We start from the raw sequence: 21,709 nt of genomic DNA, 5'->3' as shown, positions 1-21,709 counted from the left end.
AATCATTCATAAAAAATGAACCTCCACATTAATCACAAACATGCAAGTATCACAAACTCCATCAAGTATGACAAACATGCCTTTTGTGCAAAAACTACAAACAACCAAATCCGAATCTAGATATAATTACATGTAACGGTAAACATCAACAAGATAATAACAAAATATTTATAAGTTTACCAACTACAAACTAAACAAACAAAGCTAATTACATGGCACCAGGTTCCTCGTTGTGTATCACTCTAGAGAAGGATGGCACCAGGTTCCTCATTGCACTAGGCCTCTTAATTAAGAGGCATGGTGCGCTAGCAGGGGGGATGGGACGCGTCTGCGCGGGGAGGGACTCGAGGAAATTTCCTGACGTGCCACACATGGCACGTCAGGAATCTACTCGGGAAAAAAAATCTAATTATCTACATAATTATCTATATATATATAATGTTCTAACGTGGCAGTTTACCACGTCAGAACATTCTGACGTGGCAGTGTACCACGTCAGAACATTCTAACGTGGCAGTGCACCATGTCGATACATTACCACGTTAGAAAAATTCTAACGTGGCTGTGTACCACGTCAGAATTCTCTAACGTGGTAATTTGCCCCATCAGAATTTCCTGACGTGGTAAATATGGGTAAATATGGCCACATCAGAAAATATATATTTTTTTAAGTTTAAAAATCTGTAACAATTTTTTGACATTGCAATATTTAACTCGTCAGAAAACAAACACGTCAGAAAATTCTGACGTGGCACTATTCACGTGTCAGAAATTAATTTTCTGACGTGGTAAAATTCCCACGTCAGAAAATTAATGACGTGGCAACAAAACATGTACTGTAGCCACGTCAGAAAATGCTATTTTTTTTTTTGTAGTGGGTTAATATAGAGAGGACCACCCAGTTTGGTGTTTTGAGTTTTTTTTTTTTTTTTGCTTAATTTTTTTCAAATTGTTGTTTTTGAATAACTATAAGTGTATTTTGAGAAGAAAAATGCAAAAGTGTTTAATTTAATACACAATAATAATATGGGAGGTCCCAATGCCACTTTTTAAAGTTTGGAGGTATAACTGCAAAATAAGTGATAGCTTACGTAAGTTTAGACTCTCCACACAAAAAATTATAGTTCAATTCATGTATGTAGGAGTACTATAATTTTCTTTCAAAATAGTGTACTCATCATGCATATGGTCACAACTCAGTGGATATTGTTTGTGTTAATAATAATGGATTTGGGTGTAGCACAGTTCCAAGTGCTTACAAAAGAATCCCATAGTTTTAAGGCCCATTCCCCTTTAAAACTATGGGATTCTAATAATTTGTCAATCATATATACTTGATAATTGCAATAGGATCCGATAACAATACCTAAAGGAGGATGAATACGTGTTCTCAAGAACACCTGTAATTTTAAAAAAATCAATCACCACAATCCAAGAAAGCATGGATAAAATACACTTACGCCCGGGTCAAATTCCATAAGAAATAAGACCAAGATGTCTCTATTCCTTAAAAAGATAATACTAATTAAAAAGTGGAAACATATGATATTTCTATCAACATTTACCATTGCAACTAGAGTATCTACTAAGAATCATTATATATGTTGGGAATAAATTCATATTACAAGCCTACCAAATTCTAGGCCTAATGGCCGAGGATAGGCCCACGAAGATATTAATAAGCAAGGGCTATTAATTGATAAGAAATATTTCGATTAGGATAATATCGGAATGAAGAAGCTCAATTCCAGCTCAAACTCCCATGAATCCTAGCTTCTACAGGATAATCGTTCAGGTTTATCTCTACACTATAGCTGTTGAGTTCTATCTCAACTCTGGACTCTCAAACCAACTCAAACAAGGAGAACTAATCCAAGCCTATAAATAGGCCCCTACACAAGGTACAAAGACATCTTGAATAATCGACTATCTTCTTATACCCTCCAAATATTCTCTCTTAGAGCTCAATTAGTCCATTTGAGCATATTGAATTATTGTGCGTCGAAACACAATATTTATTTATGTTAGAAACTGTCTGACTTTAGCATCAGAGTGTCCCTAGTTCCCCGAGACATTCCAATGCCAAAGTCAGGTCCCCGGGGACCCCCTTTGACAATTGCACTTTTGTAGTGATTTGGAGTGCATGACAACGACGTATTGCAAATCTTGAAGACCCTGAAGAACGCGCAATCCACCGTGTTAAAAACTGTTCTAACAATATATATTAATTGAAACTATATTATCCATATCATCGCTATAAAATGTCCAAACTAAAACACATCTCAAACACTAAAGGCTTGTTTGGAATTGCGGTAGAGAGCTTAAAAAGTACTTTTAATACCTAAAAATTTATGCCAAACAAAAATGTTGTGGTTGTTATTTTTGTTGGCTTGATTCATTTTAACTACAATAGTTGTTTTTGAATATCTTTATTAACTGTTGTGTATTGGTTGTTTATTTCGCTGCGTTTGTTCAACTGCTGACTTAAAATCTACAAAAAATCAAGGATTCAATTTTCTCGGGTGTTACATCATTCCATCAATTTCTAATACTAATCAGACATATCTGAGAATTTTTTACTGCGGAGATTTGAACTCATGCCTTGGTACTCCATTATGATAGTCTTGATCCCAGTAAAGTATGATTTTCATTATAAAGTGTAATTTACCATGTATATGGCATTAATGGCCCCAAAGTGTGTAGAAATATGTAGATAAGATTCTCAAATTGCTTTTCTTTGATGACCAGATTATCTTCTAGCAAGATAGAGGCTAACTGAGTGGAGTCCACCTATAATATATATCCCCAAAGGGTAAAATTCTTAAAATTATGACTATTTTTAAGACACAAATTTTCTCCAAACTGCTTTGGAGGAAATTTCCTTCAACTTACTCTAATAAGTGATAAGTGTCATTTAACATATTTGAATTTTTCAAAAATCAATGTTTTGATTCCTAGATTAGTGAAATGACAATAAATGACAGTTAAAATATTAAAAAAAATATATGTGAGAGATGACACTTGTCACTTATTAAACTGGGTTGAATGAAATTTCTTCCAAATTAGTTTAGAGGAATATCCTATTTTTAATTATATGATTGAAATTTTTTCACATCAACATCTAGTGAAGACGAGTAGACTGAAGTTCTTTTGGTTCTTTATTTAATTCATTGCCATCTATAGAAAAAAATGTTAGATATCCCTTATTCAAGATAATTAAGGGATATTCTTTTTCATAATGCCCATAATTATGATTATTTTAATAATCATTGTTTTTATATATAAGTTCATTTCACGACCTTTTAAGCGAAGTAATGCTATTTAGTAAGCTGCTATATAACTACCGAACAACTAAGATAAGAGCATTATTAGTAGTCTCATCAAATTTTACTCTCTAGAATTACTAAAAGTACAATTTTATATATTTTAACTACTCACTTTTTGTCATGTTAAGAGCTTTTCTTTTTTCCGGCAATAGTTTTTCCGGCAACCGTCTCTGACGAGAATCTCTATTTCGAAGAACCTTATGGGGACAATGGAATGGGTAGCCTTTGAGGTGGCGCATTCTATTGTCCGGTAGACCATTTGGGAGAAATCAGAAATTCTGGAAACGGTATTGGCCGGCTGTTCAGAAAGGTTTGCTATATGTGATTCTTCTATAAGGTTTTCTCCCTCATCTGATACAGTGGAGAAGAAACAGTTTTTCCAGACGTATTGATGACTGTGAAAGGAGTTGTGGGATCCGGTCATTTTTGTAGAATGGCGGATGATCTGTCAAATCAATTTGCAAGTTTTTCTTTTACAGAGGACGAAGAGGCGGAGATATTGATACCTGAAGGGGAGTATGAAGAAGTAGCAGCATATGGGAAATCATGTGTTGTGGCAAAACTGATAGCTGATCGAATGATTGGAAAAGAAACGATCAAGACAACGCTTATAAGGCTGTGGAAACTATACGGGGCGATGGTTTTTAAAATCCTTGGTGAAAATCTTTTCTTGATAGAGTTTTCTGATATGTGAGATAAAAAACGCGTATTGGAAGGGAGACCATGGGTCTACGAAGGAAGTCTTTTCCTTGTTGAAGATTTCGGTGGTATTACTTCTCCATCCAGTTACACCTTTGAGAAGGCGGCTTTTTGGGTGAGAATGAAAAATCTACCGCTGGGGTGCATGGGGAAATCGATTGGACGTAGGATCGGTGAAACTGTTGGAACGGTTGAGATTGTCGACACTGATGCAAAAGGGATAGGCTGGGGCGAATTCCTACGAGTGAAAATCCTTCTTGACTTACGAAAACCTCAACCATGAGGCAGGAAAATCAACGTGCAAGGGGCATCTGTCTGGATTACATTTCAATATGAGTGGCTTCCGAAATTCTGCTATACCTGTGGCATCATCTGCCATGGCACTACGGGGTGCACCCGGAAAAGTAGTCTTCGACATCAAGAGAAGCCTGACTATGGGCCGTGGCTACGTGCAGAGTCTCCTACACGAAGGGGAGAAAAACAAGCGAAGGATCCACGTAGGGAGAAGGGAACTCGAGCAGGTGATGAAACCAAGGGCGGCGGAGCTCCGGAGGTGATGAGAGGCGCAGGCGATGTGCCATTGGTAGCTGAGAACCCTAAATCCCAAAATAGAAACAGTGGGGATATAGGCGCAAATCAAGGAGATATGGGTGATTTTGTATTTGGCAAGAATTCATTTGTAAGGGAAGATGCACGAATGGGGGCTAGGCGTAAGCAAAGCCAAGATTCTTCCATGAGAATTAATTCGACGAATAAAGGTTTTAATGAGAAGCAAGCTGGGAAAGGAAAGAAGACATATATACCTGCCAGTGACACATTGAAGGAATTGCCTAACGGTGGGTCAATTTTTTCTAAGCTGCGCATGGATCAAAACACTTTGGGCTTAGAAGGAATGCCTAGAAGCCCAACCAAGCTGAACTCGTACTCTAGCCCACTTTTTTTTTATGTGGAAAAAACCTTGCTGGACGAAAATCTGGGTGGCCAGGAAAGTGTGTTCTCGGGGGTGGGTGCTGAAGAGAAGAAAATAGTGTCTTGGAAGCGTAAAGCTGATGGGGACCCTGACCCAGTTAATGAAGCTAATCAGTCCCAAGGGAAAAGCAAGAAACGGGACACCAGTGGGGCGGTCCAGGAGAGTGGCGGTACAACAATCTTTATACATGGTTTGGGATTGGCGGCGGTTGCGGTGCAACCCCGCCGACCGCAATGAATATACTAAGCTGGAATTGTCGAGGGCTTGGGAATCCTTCGACAATTCAGGAGCTTTGCCGCTTGGTAAAGCAAAAGCGACCCACTATGGTTTTCCTTATGGAAACCAAGTTGCGGAAAGATAAAATGGAGAGTATCCGTTCTAAGGTAGGCTTTCCGAGTATGTTAGTAGTTGATAGCGTGGGACGGAGTGGTGGTTTAGCTTTGATGTGGGGAGATGATATCATAGTCGACATTCAGAACTTTAGCCATCGCCACATCAATGGCATGGTAAAAATTCCGGGTGTTGATGAGGCATGGAAATTTACGGGTTTTTACGGCCACCCGGATCCATCGAAGAGACATGAAGCATGGGCACTCCTCGAGTACCTGAAAAATATTAATCCCGCCCCTTGGGTTTGCATCAGAGATTTTAATGAGATATTATTTTTATCTGAAAAATGGGGAGGGAGTAGACGTCCCATAAGCCAGATGTTGGCCTTCCAACAAACTCTTGCAAATTGCGATCTGTCGGACTTAGGATTCAGAGGGGCTAAATACACTTGGTGTAATTTTCGACATAGTCCAGATTTTATAAAAGAACGTTTGGATAGAGGGGTCGCAAACTCTAGTTGGAAGGATCTTTTTCCGGAGGCGGAAGTAGTAGTGTTGGGGTCAACCTAGTCTGATCATGCCCCCTTAATCCTCTATATGTCGGCGGCGAGAATGGGAGAAAGAGCAAAAACTTCCTTCCGGTACGAGACACAGTGGGTGATGGAGGAGGGGTATCGGGAGGTCATCAAAAATGCATGGGCTGACTCACCAATTGCAGAAAGAGGATGGGAAGGTATTGAGAAAAATTTGGGGAGGTGCAGACAGGATTTACGCACATGGAGAGTGGGCCAAAATGGGTCATATACAGCCAAGATTGAAGACTTGTATAATTGGCTCCAAAAATTGCAGGGAAGTAATGCGGTAGGCTGTGACGTCCAGATGTTCCAAGTCAGAAGTGAGTTGCAAATTCTGATGGAGAAATCAGATTTGTACTGGAAACAGCGGGCCAAAACTGAATGGTTAAAGGGTGGTGATCGGAATACGAGATATTTTCATGCATGCGCAACTGCCCGCAAGAAGAAAAATTTCATAGCTAGCATTATGGATGAACATAATCAGCCATGTGAAACCGATGAGGAGGTAAAGAATGCTTTTGTGAATTATTTTAATTCCTTATTCACTTCTTCATCAGGAGGGGATTTGGACTCATGCCTTCAACTACTGGAAAAAAAGGTGACGGATGAAATGAATACTTCCCTATTAAAACCCTTCTTGGCGGAGGAGGTGTCGCTCACTCTCAACCAAATGGCTCCTACCAAAGCCCCGGGTCCGGATGGATTCCCTGCAGGTTTTTTTCAGACTCATTAGGATACTGTGGGTGAGGATATCTGTAAAGTAGTGCTTGGCACCCTCAACTCTAGTATTATGCCCCACTTTTTAAATAGGACCCATATTGCGCTTATCCCTAAAAAGAAAAACCCAATAAGTGTCACTGACTTTAGGCCCATAAGTCTCTGCAATGTCCTCGATAAGGTGATCTCCAAGGTCCTCGCCAATAGATTAAAGAAGATTCTGTCTTTTATTATATCTCCGGTTCAAAGCGCGTTTATTCCTGAGCGCCTAATCACGGATAATGTGTTGGTGGCATATGAGGCACTTCATACGATGCATTCTCGGATGAGAGGAAAACAGGGGTTTATGGCAATAAAGTTGGATATGAGCAAGGCATACGATAGAGTGGAGTGGAGGTTCCTTGAAGCAGTTATGTCTAAGTTGGGTTTTGGCCAAAGGTGGATTGACCTAATAATGATGTGTGTTACGACGGTCAATTATGCAGTTGTAGTGAATGGTCTACCGTATGGGTCCATAACACCGAAGAGGGGTTTACGGCAAGGTGACCCAATATCACCTTACCTTTTCCTTTTGTGTGCGGAGGCCTTAAGTTCTCTATTGACAAAAGCTCACGGAGAGGGGGTTTTGTCAGGGGTTCCCATGTCTAAAAAGGGACCTCGGATAAGCCACCTTTTCTTTGCAGATGATAGTCTCCTCTTTTGTAAGTCAAATATTCTTCAATGGAATTCCTTGACAAATGTGCTTCGATGTTATGAGGAGGCTTCGGGTCAACGCCTTAATAATAATAAGACATCCATCTTCTTTAGTAGGAATACTTCGTCAGAGGATAAAGCAGCAATTTTGGAAGTTGCAGGTATTCCAGCCACATAAAAGTTTGACACTTACTTGGGTCTCCCAATCCTGGTGGGAAAATCTAGAGTTAATGCTTTTAAAGGAATTATTGATAGAGTTAGAAAGCGGCTATCCGATTGGAAATTGAAATTTTTGTCACAGGCCGGAAAGGAGATTTTACTTAAAGCAGTAATTCAAGCTATCCTCACTTACTGTATGAGTCTATTCCTCCTCCCGAAAGTTTTATGTGCGGAGATTAATGCGCTTATGCGCAAATTTTGGTGGAGTCAAAACGGGAGAGATTCCGGGGTACATTGGATGAGTTGGGGTCGTATGAGTCACCCTAAAGCTTCGGGAGGTATAGGATTCCGTGACTTTACATGCTTTAATAAAGCTCTTTTGAGTAAACAAAGTTGGAGACTATGGAACCACCCGGACAGCCTAGTGGCAAATGTGATGAAATACAAATACTATCCTGAAACATCTATTTTGGAAGCACAAGTGGGAAGAAGGCCTTCTTTTGCATGGAGAAGCATCCATACTTCTTGTGATCTCCTAAAAGAGGGTTTGGTGTGGAGAATTGGAAATGGGTCTACAGTCAGGATTTGGAAGGACAAATGGCTTCCTTCTCCTACCACATACCGTATCAGCTCTCCGACTAGCAGGCTGCATCCGAATGCTACGGTTAGCGAATTATGGGTGGAGGAAACAAAATGGTGGAATACCAACCTGTTGGAAACTCTTTTCACCTCGGAGGAGGTCCGACTGATTTTGACTATAACGCCTAGCTGCACAAACCAACCGGATACACTCATTTGGAGGGGCTCGGCAACTGGACGGTTTACCGTCAAAAGTGCGTATTTTATCCAACAGGAAATTGAGAGCAGTGGAAAGGCGGAAAGCTCATCACAAGGGGAGGGGTCTGGAGTTTTCTGGAAGAAATTGTGGGCTTTGCCAATCCCAAATTCAGGGAAAAATTTTCTGTGGAGAGCCAGCCATGATATCCTCCCTACTAAAGGAAATCTGTGTCGACGATCCATCATCTCAGATTCCTCATGCCCGTTGTGCGGTTTGGCCGAGGAGACTGCATTTCATGTTCTTTGGCAGTGCCCGTCTGCCATGGATGTATGGTGTATGGCTAGTCGAAGAATCCAAAAGAGTTCTTTCTCTGAACCGAGCTTCAAGCATGTCTTTATGAGCTTTTTGAACAGTTGTGGACAGGAGGAAATGGTGCAGTTTGCTGGCCTAGCCAGACGTATCTGGCTGAGAAGAAATGAAGTAGTTTTCAACGGGAAGATGACTTCACCACACACTCTTTTCCAGACGACGCTTAGGGCGATTACAGAGGTTCAGCAGGTCCAGCAGGTGAGGGACTCATCCTTGATGTCAACAAGGGAATTGTCTCCAATCCGCTGGTTCGCTCCTCGACAAGATTGGGTAAAGGCGAATTGGGATGCTTCACTGGCGGCTGACCGGGGTCTGATGGGGTGTGCTATGGTGGTTCGGGATTCCACAGGCAAGCTGGTTGTGGCTAGGAGCATGTTTTGTCGTGGCTATCCAACTCCTAAGGAGGCTGAAGCTACTGCGGCGTTGATGGCAATTACCTGATGCACTGAGGTGGGGCTCTCGAGGGTCCACTTTGAAGGTGACACGAAGGAGGTGGTGATGGCAGTGAATAATGGAGAGGTGGACTGCAGCAGACTAGGCCACATGCTGGAGGATATCAAGCAGCAACTTCTCTATGTTTCCTAATGGAAGATGTCGCATGTTAAGAGGGAAGGAAATAATGTAGCCCACGTGTTAGCCAAGTATGTTGTACAGCATGAGGTGACTCAATTGTGGGGGGAACCACCGAATTGTATTCGGGACCTACTTCTGTTGGAGCAATTTGCTCAAACTCCTTGATTTTATAATGAGAAATTGATACCTATTACTCAAAAAAAAAAAAAAAAAAAACTACTCACTTTTTTTTTAACATCCCAGCATTATTATTTTAACAGTTAACTTTCACTATCTCATTTAAATATTATTTGTCAAAGATTTGTTTATTTTTTTCTCTAACTATTAAAGGATGAGAGAGAAACGACAAAATTGAAAGGGAGAGAGAAATTAGTTTTTTATTCTATAAGTGAGTGAGCAGTACTCACTATTAATAGTACTATTCATTGACCATTTTTTTCTCATTAAAATGTTGAGGATGAAAAGGGGAATTTTTAGCCACTTTCCCAAAATTACCTTAACAAAATAACCAAAAAAAAGTTGGTAAGGCTGTAAATAATGCTCTAATGTAGTAGTAAAAATCAACCATTAGATCAGTACTAACAAAAAAAAAAATCAATAGTTGAGTTTTATTGCCACACCATCTCAACTGTATAACAATCATATAACAATCTATTAAGAGTAATGCTAGAAGGAAGACTTTTATCTCTTTAAGATGATGTAACTTCTAAAATTACCATTTGATCAAAATCTACTCGTAATTGTAAAAGTCACATCACATTTGAAAGAACAAGAGGGAGACAAAAGTCTTATTTCTAGCAATATTACTCATCTTCTAAGAATCCATTTGGGTTTATAATTTTAAACAGTACGATTTTACAATGTGCAATTTTAAAACATGATTTTTAAAAACGCAGTTAACAATTTGACAAAATAGCAATTTGGCCTTTAAAATCACAATTTAGCATTTAAAACTTGTGTGTGTGTTTTTTTTTCCAAAAAAACCCATCTTTCAAATCGCAATTTCTTAAAAAATACAATTCCAAACAATCTATTTTCTCCGATTTGGTTTAAAATCACACATTTTGTCTATAAAATTACAATATCAAACACACCCTAATTAAATAAGAGTACGTACACTCTCATGTGGAGACTAGAAGTGTAAACGAGCCGAGTTTGAGCGAGCTTCCCTTGTTTAGGCTCGGCTTATTTAAATTTTACTCGAGCCAAAAAATCGAGCTCGAGCTCGAGCTCATAATAAGTCAAGCAGACCCGAGCCAATTCACGAGCTGGCTCTTATATTTAATTTAATTTATTAATTTATTTTTTTATTATAAATTTAAACTTCAAGTACTCTTAAACGGCTTAAGAAGCTAGCTTGCATATGAACATTTGCTTAGTCTGGCTAGCAAAATATGGAGCCCGAGTCAATACAGTAAGGCACTTTGTTTCGAAAAGAGAGCATATGCATCATTTTATAATAAAAGGATACTATTAGAAAAAAAAAAAAAAAAAAAAAATTATCAATTTTTAATATTAATATGAGGAATTATGTGAATAACTTCCAATTCAAGCTTTATACGAGCTCCTTAGGAACTTAGCCGAGTCAAGCCGAGCTAGCTTCGTTTAATATTTAAGCCAGGATTCGTATTCATGAAACGCTTCATTTAATATTCAAGTCGAACACGAGCCGAGTCCGAGCTCGCGAGCAAGCGGCTTGCTCTCTTAACAGCCCTAGCGGAGACAGTTCACCCACTACCTAGCCAATACCATTGGTTACGTGGAAGATTGGCATCCTGCATGCACTAGATGCAAAGGATTCAAGATAACCATTAAAAAAATATATGTATTCCATTATGCATAAATCATACAACAAATGTCCCAGATTCTGTCATTAATCCCTCCCCCCTCATCCATTATAAGTAGGAAATAGCAGTGGAAGAAGCTCCATATCCGGGCACTAGAGAACAAGTCCTTGAGCTCCCAGTTGTTGCCATGGAGATAACAGTAGTGATAGTAGGAGCTGGCCCTTCAGGCCTTGCAACTGCAGCTTGCTTGACCCGCCATTCCATCCCCTATGTTATCCTTGAAAGGGAAGATTGCTATGCTTCTCTTTGGAAAAAAAGAACCTATGACCGATGTGGTCTCCATTTGGCTAAGGAATTTTGTTCCCTGCCGTTTATGCCACACCCACCCAAAACCCCAACATTTCTTCCTAAAGATGCTTTTCTTCACTACATAGACGATTATGTCTCCCATTTTAACATCTGTCCTCGTTATTTCCGCTCCGTTCAGTCGGCTTTGTATGACAAAGTTGGGAGGAAATGGAGGGTTGAAGCTAAGAACTCCATTGCAGGGAAGGTGGAGGTTTATGTTGCTGAATTCTTAGTCATTGCCTCGGGAGAGAACAGTGAGGGTTTCATTCCTGATCTGCCTGGGTTGGACAGCTATAGGGGAGAGATAGTACATTCCAACCACTACAGATCGGGTTTGAAATATCAAAACAAGGATGTTTTGGTTGTTGGATGTGGAAATTCTGGGATGGAGATTGCTTATGACCTCTCCATCTTCGAAGCCAAACCCTACATTGTTGTTAGAAGTCCGGTAAGATTTCTCTCCACAAGAGTTTCATTATTATTATTATTATTTTAACTAAGATATAGGGGGTTTTGCCTCAACTAGATTTTCGAGACACTGTGCAAAACGCTTCCCACACAGGTCAGATAAAGATTGGGATTTTGTCCGCGAGTGTAGCTCCAAAAAATTACTTGCTCTAAAAAGGAATCTAACCTTAGATGGCATGATGCTTCATAGTCACCAAGGCTAAGTGACAAAATCAATTTAATTATTAGCAACATTTCCCGACTAATTCCTCTCACACAACTCATACGTACCCTCTTTTTTATATATAGATTTTTGTCTCTTATTTAGGGTTGCTTGCATGGGGGATTTTGAGCTAAGAAATAAAATTTTAAAAAAAAATTGCTTCTTCTCTAGCCCTCGGTTAATATATATATATATATATATATATGTATATATATATATATATATATATATATATGCCATTGTTTGCTTTCAGTGCAAAGAATTAGCTTGTTTTATCTTGTTGAGGGCTATAAGAGACAATTATTAAGCTTAGAAAAGCGTTTCTCTCCTCATTTGCATGCAGCTTGACAACTGTGAAATTAATTATAGGTTTAGGCAAATGTTGGTTTCACTTAAAGGAAATGAACCCCTCCAAGTAGCAAGGCAGCAAGTCCTGCCAAAATAGACGAACTACATGCCAATATAGCTAATTTCATCTTTTTGGTCTTTTAAGGCAAATAAATAATTAAGGACTTATTTGTCTTGCATGCATGCACCCCAGCCCCCTCTCTCTCTCTCTCTCTCTCCACTTGCTATTTGGAGTGTGTGCTGGCCAATAGAAATCTATTTCATTAAACATAAAGGTAAAGTTAATTATGTTTAGTGAGTAACGTATGGTAACTATTGCATAGATCGAGACAGATAATTAAGTTCATAAATAATTTGTAACGTAATAAATTAAAGTTGTAATACCGCTAATTAGTAGAAGTTAATACCCAACTTTCTTCTTCATTAATCATATATTCTAGTAATTAATATTTGTTTATAGTTATTTAATTATTAATAATGTAATATGTATCCCTAAATTGCCCATTTGCATCCCTTGCTAGGAGTCCAATCCCAACACAAGATTTTTTTTATCTATGGCAGTATGGTGAAGGTGAATTGGGATGCTGCCATAGATTAAAAAAAAAAAAAAAAAATCTTGTGTTGGGATTGGACTGCTAGCAAGGGATGCAAATGGGCAATTTATGGCGGCTTGTGGACTCAAGAAGAAGACAATAGTGGATCCTATGGTGGCTGAAGCCTTTGCTGCCCTTCACGCTGTGATATTTGCAGAGGAGATGGGTTTTGAAAATGTAGTACTTGAGGGAGATGCGCTAACGGTGGTGAAGGCCATTAATTCTACTGAAACGTGCGAGAGTAGCTATCGACATTTCGTGGAAGATGTGAAGAGTTCTAGGAGTGAACTCGCAATATCTAGTTTTGTTCATGTTCCAAGGGGAGCAAATTCCGCTGCCCATAATCTAGCAAAGGAGGCTTGTACCCATGTCACTTATATATGTTGGTGGCATTGTATTCCACCATGCATTGGTGATATTATTAGGAAGGAGGGGACTCTCCTCTTTTCCTGATTTGCTCTTTTTGAGCTTTAATAAGAGATTGAAATATTCTTCTTCAAAAAAAAATAATAATAATGTAATAGTAATTAATTGGTTGCAGTTTCATGTGCTCACCAAAGAGTCGGTTGCTCGAGGAATGTCCTTACTGAAATATCTCCCAGTTTATGTGGTGGATGCTCTGGTCATAATGCATGCTAATTTCATATATGGAGATCTATCCAAATTTGGGATTCATCGACCAAAAATAGGCCCCTTCACTCAGAAAGCTATAACAGGAAGATCTCCAGTCATCGACGTTGGGACTATCAAAAAGATCCAAGGTGGAGAGATACAGGTAGGTAGATTTACATTTTTTTTTTTTTTTTTAATAATTCATGAAGACAAAGATAAAATCATAATTCTCCTTTATGAAGATGAAGATAAAAACGGCGGATTAGGATTCTTATAAATAATTTCTCTAAAACGGTAAATTTTCAAATTACGAAATTTAGGCAATTTCTAAGCATCCAAACTCTTTTAAAATGTCACATATTAAATTATTTGCATGTAATCGAAGCAGTCAAAAAGAATTTTCCTTCCAAAAAGCTTCTTCACTTTTGAAGTTACGCATATTCTTCATAAAATCAAAATACAATATTTGGCTCAAACTTTTTTTACAACATAAAGAGCAAGCATTTCGATATATACCAGATGAAAAGATACTCAATTTTTAACTGTAACGTTAACATACCACCTTTTTTTAATAGGTAGCATTTTCCTAAGCTTTTCCATACATAAAAATAGTCTAAATTTTGGAATTTGAGAATTTATAATTTTTCTAAAATTGTAGGGATCCTGATCCGGATGATTAATTAATATATTGGGGAACTAATTTTAGATTATCATGATACTTAAGAAATAATATCATCTTTATTGATGACATTATTGATGCATCTTTATTGCTATTCATATTTTTAAAATATTCTAATTAATATATATGCATATATATATTACATGCAATATTCTGTAATTTCTGTTGCTATTTTCTGTAATTTCTGTTGCTATTTTGACAGATTGTCCCAGAGATATCGAGTATTAAGAAAGACAAAGTGGTTTTCAACGATGGCACTGAGAGAAAGTTTGATACAATTGTCTTCGCCACTGGTTATCGAAGCTCAGCTAATCACTGGCTGAAGGCATATATATGCACTTTCTTTCACCCTTTAGTTACATCTCCTATATATAGGCTGAAGATTAATTTTTTTTAATTAAATATTTTTTTGTAGGATTACAAATATGCTCTTAATGATGAAGGAATGCCAAAAAATAGTTTCCCATGTCACTGGAAGGGAGAGAATGGCCTGTATTGTGCTGGATTGTCAAAGAGAGGGCTCTATGGGATTGCGATGGATGCACAGGCCATAGCCAATGATGTTGAAAAGGTTTTAAGCGCCAGAAAATAGAAGCATTGGAGAACCTTTGAACTTTTGTGTACTTGTTTAATATAAATAAGTTGGTGTTGGTTGTCGAAATTATGTTAGTGTGGTCTATTATATATATTGTCGGACGTACGTCTAAGTGGTACTATGTATATATTATGTTAAACCTAAATAACGTGTGTAAAAGTTTTATGGTTTAATAAATAGATGGCAGCTCTCCCCCGCCTTTGCACATGAATTTTTCAATGACGTCGAGATATATTTGATGACAATTCTTTTACAACTTCTTGACACGTATCAGCATATGATTAAATGGTTAAAGTACGTGCCAATAAAAGAAAAAAGACAACCATATATCATAATAAGCAAACAAATTAATGTCAGGAGAAAAATCCTCCATTAATTACAAACTAGTAGAGTTGAGCAAGAAAGCTTGTGATTTCCTCTCATAGTAGAAGTTATTGGAAGAAGAAGCATCAGCAGAGAAGATCATCACCCCATTAACTTCAAATCCATTTTCCTTCAAAAGATCCAATGCTTCAAAGAATGGATCCCCTTGAATTCCTCTTCCATTGACTTCATAGCTAGGCAGCAATTTCTCCCTATCAAATTGCCTAGCACGAAGCCTAAAGGTTTTCATGTATCCCTGAGGAGTAGTCACCTTGTCGGTGTAGAATTGGTAGTTAACATGATCAATGACATCTCCATAGCCATTGAAGAGCTGGACATAGGGTATTGCAGTTGTAGCTATGGAAATGATGCTTTGGTTCTTCAGCTTGGTAATCATGAGCTCCCCCATGCAATAAGCAAAAGTTGAGTTGTGTTTTGGGAAATTTTCATAGTCAATGTCGATGCCATCAAGATGGTATTTGGTGACTATGGGTTGGAGGGATGAGAAAGCATTAGATATCCAAAGACGAGGCCGGGTCTACAGGATCATACCTGTTATAATATAAATTAAATAAATTAAATAAACTATTTATTATAACTTTAAACTTTTAAGAGTTAAATACATTTTTAGTGCCTTTATTTTTTTCTCATTTAGGTTTCATTTTGTATCATAGATAATACTTAAGTTATAACTAAATACGGAGATGGTATCTCTGTCCATCTTCCGTTAATAAAATTAACAGATTTTCACCTCAAAATGCAATTAGGGAGTGGCTGAACCACCCCCAGGGTCAATAGACAGAATTACTATTTCAATATTTAGCTATAACCTAGGTATCATTTATGATACAAAATGAAACCTAAGTAAAAAAAAATAAGAAGCGTTAAAACCCAAATACCAAAAAGGTATTCAACCTAACTTTTAAAATAAATGGAGATTTAACGGTACGTAACAACGAAGAACTTTTCGGCCGAGGCTTCAGCGGGAGAGGCTAGCTAAGGCTTTTATGTTGGGGGGGCGTGCCTTGACAGCTGCGACAGAGGCTGGGGTTAATGTCTCAACCCAATATGGTGAGAATTTGCCGTTCTTGGGCTTCCATGATGGGTCTGCATCGATTGCAAAGCTAAGTATGAAATGGAAGTCAATCCCATCTTCAATCGGAACAGGAGCAAATGTGACTGGAATGCCGCTGGCTCCAATGTACTCCATCATCACCTTCCCATCTATAAGCCCACGGAAAATATATAGCTTAGAATATGCATAGAGAGAAAAAAAAAAATGATAATTAATATATGATTAGCATTAATTACCACAAATTCGTGGTAAGATGAATGTGATTAGAGCAATAGGGAGGAGATGGAGATGAAGCTTGATCATCCTTCTTGGCATGTTTGTGTGATCGAATTTGTGGACCAAGAAATCAATTATACTTTATGAAAATTCTAAAACGACTCCAATTATCACCTACTCACACGTCTAGGAGTTTTACCGAAAATATCCAGAAAATAGATCTAACTTAGTAGTTAAAAAATCAACCAAATACTGATATGAAATATGCAATCAAGAACACAGAAATTTGGTTACGAAGAGGAAACCATTTAGAGAACTCTCTAAATGTAAAACCTCTCCAGGGCAACCAAACCCAGGAAATCAATTCACTATATAGAAGAATAAGGAATACAAGAAGAATAACAAAACCTTTGACTCTTCCTTGCACACGACAAGTGACCCACTTGACTTCTACCTCAGTAGCCCTTTCCAGAACATCTGGCACGATTCTTCTAAAAGATTTCCTTTCACCGGAACTCCGATTGGCTTCACGTATTTTCTCTTCAACAATAATCTAGAACAAATTCTCTCTCTCTAAGCACCCTGATATTTGCTCAATAAAATACGTACTTGTAAATGTAGCAAAATCGTGTTTAAATAGAAAATAACCCTAATAAGTCACCCAGGTCCGGACCCTGCAGATCTGAGGTCCGGACATGCCTCATAAAATGCACTTTCGGGAACTGGGGTCCGGACCCGGGGAATTGAGGTCCGGACCCTGCTTGAAAAATCAAGTTTCTGGAAATGGGGTCCGGACCCGGCTTCTGGAGGTCCGGACCCGGACTGTCCAGTCTTCATCAACAACTCCGATCGATAGGCGTTTGTGGTCCGATTGAGCTGAAATTTTGCAGGGACGTTCATAACACATGAATCTACATTATGAATGGTGGAGATTGGATTCTGAGTATTCTATATCAGTGTTTGAGCCGTGAACAGTAGCATCTGCATTTTGGAACTGAATTAAGCCAACACAAGAACTAACACTTTATATGGTTTTTCTACTTGATACGTAAGCCGGCCAAAACATTGTGGTATTTCTGATTTGACAAATGGAGCAAAAATGGTCGTTCATTTGTAGACAACTTGGTGAAGGCTACAAGAAGTCGTATATTTTTGTAATGTTGTTGTTTCTAAGGAATATGTCAGCACCGACTTATGCAATTGCTTTGTGAGAACATCCAGGTTTATGCTAATGATCCAATATTTGCTAGCATACAGCATCATTTTTTTATAGCAGCCGTCCAGAATTTGATGACCAAAATTGAACGGCAGCGATTTTGCTAGCTAGGAAGAAAGCCGAATTCGATCGCTTAACGCTAGGATGTGGCCACGACAAATGGCCAGTCTTCAAGGAATTCGATGCTTTTGATAAACGTTATTAGATTATGGTGTACCCAATATCAACCAATTAAGCTTGGCCCAAATATAGCCCTTTAGCCCCCAATATTGTATATTGTAATGGGCTTATTTTGTGATGGGCTTCTTTATTTATTTTTTTTTTTGAATGTCATTGAATATGTAAACTGTGAAGAAGAATGGATAGATGAATGGTTTTGGAAATGGGTTGTGTAATTGATTAACAAGAAAGGAAATGGGCTTTCATATTCATGTTCAATTTTCGTACAATCCTCTCATTAGTATTGTAAAGGTGAAAAGACGGTTATGGTTAATGGTTATTAACTAAAACCGCTAACCGCAATTACTTAGGCATTTAGTAATTATTTAATAACCGGTAATTAATTAGCGGTTAAAAAAACAGTTAATAACTGCTAACTGCTTTAAAAAAAAAAAATTAAAAAAACACGTCATTTCATATATATATATATATATATAGCGGTTAGCGGTTAGCAATTTTTTCTAACCGCTTTCAAAAGTGGTTAGGCAATTAGACAGTTAGGGGTTAACGGTTAGGGGTTAGTGAGTGATTATTAACCGTCCGCTATTTCAGCCCTAGTGATCTATATATATATACTCAACACCTAACTACTTGGGTCTTACTAAGGGGCTAACTCTCAACTAATCTTACTAAGGGGCTAACTCTCAACTAATCTACTAATAGAAAATGGGTTCAATTTAAGAGTCCAACACAATGCACAATTAGACATGTCTCGTCCATTGATTGCGAATGGAATGTTGATGTGTTACAGTCTTATATAATAGAATGTCCAGTCCCATTGACTACGAACAATATATTATGAACTGATAAGGTTTATGGTTTAAGATCTTCTTGTATGACCATAAGCCATATTCAATACAATTCATTGACCATTTACATGCATATGGTGTATAATTAATAAAAATAAGCTTGTAAATGGATTATATGTTATATGCTAAATTAAATAAATCAATAAATAACAACATTATTCAATATCAACTAAAATGTCTTACAATAAACTTGGATTTTAAGACATTATATATCCCCAATAGGGTTTTCATAAGGCAGTATGACTTGTGTGCCCTAATCGTCCAAGCTTTCAAAACCAGAGGGTGACCCCGGATAGTCAAGGCCAAGCTCAATGACTTTTCTAGAACTCCTGAAGGTTTTTGAAATAAAATAGGAATTTATTATCAACAATGCTTGCAAAGGAGAGGTATTCAAGAATGTCCAGAAGTTTTGGAAGGATTTCCTAATTTTGGATTTTGGATTGTGCATAGGGATATAATGCATCCTACCAGGATGGTCGCAGTGGGCCGTAGGCAGGAGATGAGGGTTATCCACCAATTTGAGGGATTTTGTTTGGGAAATGAGGTTGTATATGTATGCCAGTTGGGGTTCCATGGTGGAAGGCAAGTAGATGAAGGAGGGGATGAAATTGTGGAGTGAGAAGAGAGAAAAAATTTCTCAAGGGAGCTCTACTCTGAGACGAGAGCAGTAGGATTAGAGTAATTTATTTGAATTTGAATATTCGATCCTTAGGTGTTATCACTTTAGGTGTTATCTACTTGTATTTTTAGTTAAATATTATTTTGTTGTTAATAGGAAATCAGATAAAGAATTAGTCAAATTGTGGTATTATCTTGCCCCAAGTAAAGTAGTGTAGTGTTCTTCTACCTTAAGTAGAGAATTGTGATATCTCGTTTGGGTGTACAAGCTATTGCGGTTATTGGTTATTATCCTTAACCATTAACTGAAACTGCCTTAGGCAATTTTTGATTTTTTATAATCGCAACCGCTCTGCTTTAGGCATCTAGGTTTTAAAATAACTGCGGTTAGTGGTTATTGAAACTCATAACCACACTGCATAACCAATTTTTTAGAAATGAGCATTTTAGGCATATTTTAGTGTATTAGGCCTTCTTCGAGCTTCCTTTTAGGGACTATTTTAGATGATTTTAGACATTTTTAAAATAATTAGAAGGCTCCAAAATATCACGAAGCTCAAGAATATTATTATTATTATTATTGATTTTTTATTTTAATGAATAAAGATCAATTTAATTAAAATCAAAACGAAAACCCCATATCAAACGCACCAAAGCGACATCATTAAACCGCTAGCCACCCCGTCTTAGACAGTTATCGAATTTTTTCAACCGCCTACAAAAGCAGTAAGCGATTTTTAGGCAATTAATAACCACCCACTTGTACACCTCTAGTCTCTCATACCCAAAAATAGCTACTCAAATCCCATATCACGTCGCAGCACTTATCAAAACGTTTTCCACCACAAAAATGTGGACATAAATTTCTTATGAACTGAGTGTAGAAATTTTTTTTAAAAAAAAAAAAAAATTAGTCTCTAAAAATATCATGTGTTCCTTACATTTTTTTTAACAACAAAAAATATATGAGAAGCATATTTTTTTTTTCTAATTTCTTTTTATTGATTTTATTAAAAAAAAGACATGGGAAAATCACATGCTATTAAAAAACATATGTTTCTCTTTTTTTTTTTCTTTTTTTTTTTCTCCTTTCTATTCAAAGGGAGAGAGGGGGAAAAGGGGATAAAAAAAACATATGTTTTTCAAATGTAAAGGGACATATATCACTTTTAGAGACTATGTTGGGAGAATTTTCCACCAACACAATTCGAAAGAAATTTCTACAATTTTTTTTTAATAACATGTACTTCTCACCTCCTTTTTATTTTCCTCTAATCCTAGAAATTTTTTGTCTTTTTTATTTTTTAATAACATATCTCACATATTTTTTTAATAACATCAATAAAAAAATCTTGTATTTTTCATTCCTGAAGTATAATCTAATTTGTAAGAAATGTACATCGTATTTATTTACTAGGACTATAGTCTATCATGCGCTCTCTTAAATTGCTCACGATTACTCGAACAGTCACACAATCAATGCACGCGATTATTTGTCATCCAAACTTTATTAAATCATTGGGACTTTTTTAACCACAATCAAATGGATTTAACATGGTCGTGATAGCGTTGGATCTAAATCCCCTTATATTTTCTAAAATATGAAATTCTCATATTTTAAATAAATGTAGAAGTTTGTATTACGAACATGAGTGAATTTTATATATTAAAAATGGATAACTTCACTTTAAATCACTGAATTATCAAGTAATTTGAGAAGCCCCTCAAACTTCAAAACCTCTCAATTTGGACCCCTAAACTTTCAATTGCAATTAATTCGAACACCTTCATCAGATTTTAAATGTTAAAACTGAGACAATGACATTTATACCCCTGAATCTTTTATAAAATCCAAAATTTACCCTTAATTCCAAATTAAAAAATAAAATAAAAATAAAGTTTAAAAAAAATCAGGGATATTTTGGTCTTTTTAGGGGTAGATCTGGAAAGTTAACGGCTAAATTTGACCGAGGAGTTCAAATTGATTACAATTAAAAGTTCAAGGGTCTAAATTAAGAGATTTTGATGTTTCGAAAGCTTCTCAAATCGCGTGGTAATTCAGGAGTCTAAAGTGAAGTTACCAAAAAAATATAAATATATAAAATTTATAAATTAATTTTTTTAAAAAAAAATAGGGCGGCAGCCACCCTCTTTGGGGGAGAGGGTGGCCAATGAGCCACCCCTAGAAGTGGCCAGGGGTGGCTCGCCGCCAACCCGCGACCCACAAGGGTGGCGCGCGGCCAACCCCGACCACCCTGGGGTGGCTCGCGGCCACCCCCGACCACCCTAGGTTGGCTTGTGTGCCACCCCTCAGGTGGGGTGGCCGTCGGGCCACTCCCAAATCTTGCTAGGGGTGGCCCATGAGCCATCCCC

General features: G+C 37.6%; 1 protein-coding gene and 1 pseudogene across 1 annotated transcript; one reads left to right on the top strand and one right to left on the bottom strand.

The window, feature by feature from the left end:
- The first annotated feature begins 11,127 nt into the window (after positions 1–11,127).
- LOC132166691 (probable indole-3-pyruvate monooxygenase YUCCA10) lies at positions 11,128–15,020 on the top strand. The gene is made up of 4 exons (XM_059577556.1): positions 11,128–11,771; positions 13,476–13,709; positions 14,428–14,550; positions 14,641–15,020. Exons 1-4 carry the CDS (start codon positions 11,163–11,165, stop codon positions 14,815–14,817), a joined length of 1,143 nt encoding a protein of 380 aa, XP_059433539.1. The 5' UTR covers positions 11,128–11,162; the 3' UTR covers positions 14,818–15,020.
- Positions 15,021–15,196: 176 nt separating this feature from the next.
- On the bottom strand, positions 15,197–16,396 carry LOC132165010 (chitinase 1-like; annotated as a pseudogene).
- Between the last annotated feature and the right edge of the window lie 5,313 nt (positions 16,397–21,709).

This window comes from Corylus avellana, chromosome ca11, assembly GCF_901000735.1.
Source record: "Corylus avellana chromosome ca11, CavTom2PMs-1.0".
Classification (NCBI taxonomy): Eukaryota; Viridiplantae; Streptophyta; class Magnoliopsida; order Fagales; family Betulaceae; genus Corylus; species Corylus avellana.
The sequence above is the reverse complement of the archived record's forward strand: the minus strand, read 5'-3'. Positions and strand labels throughout refer to the sequence as shown.

Coding starts and splice junctions, on each gene's coding strand:
- LOC132166691 (XM_059577556.1), top strand. CDS start 11,163: ATGGAGATAACAGTAGTGATAGTAGGAGCTGGCCCTTCAGGCCTTGCA. Junction 13,710..14,427: donor TCCAAGGTGGAGAGATACAG/GTAGGTAGATTT, acceptor CTATTTTGACAG/ATTGTCCCAGAGATATCGAG. Junction 14,551..14,640: donor CAGCTAATCACTGGCTGAAG/GCATATATATGC, acceptor ATTTTTTTGTAG/GATTACAAATATGCTCTTAA.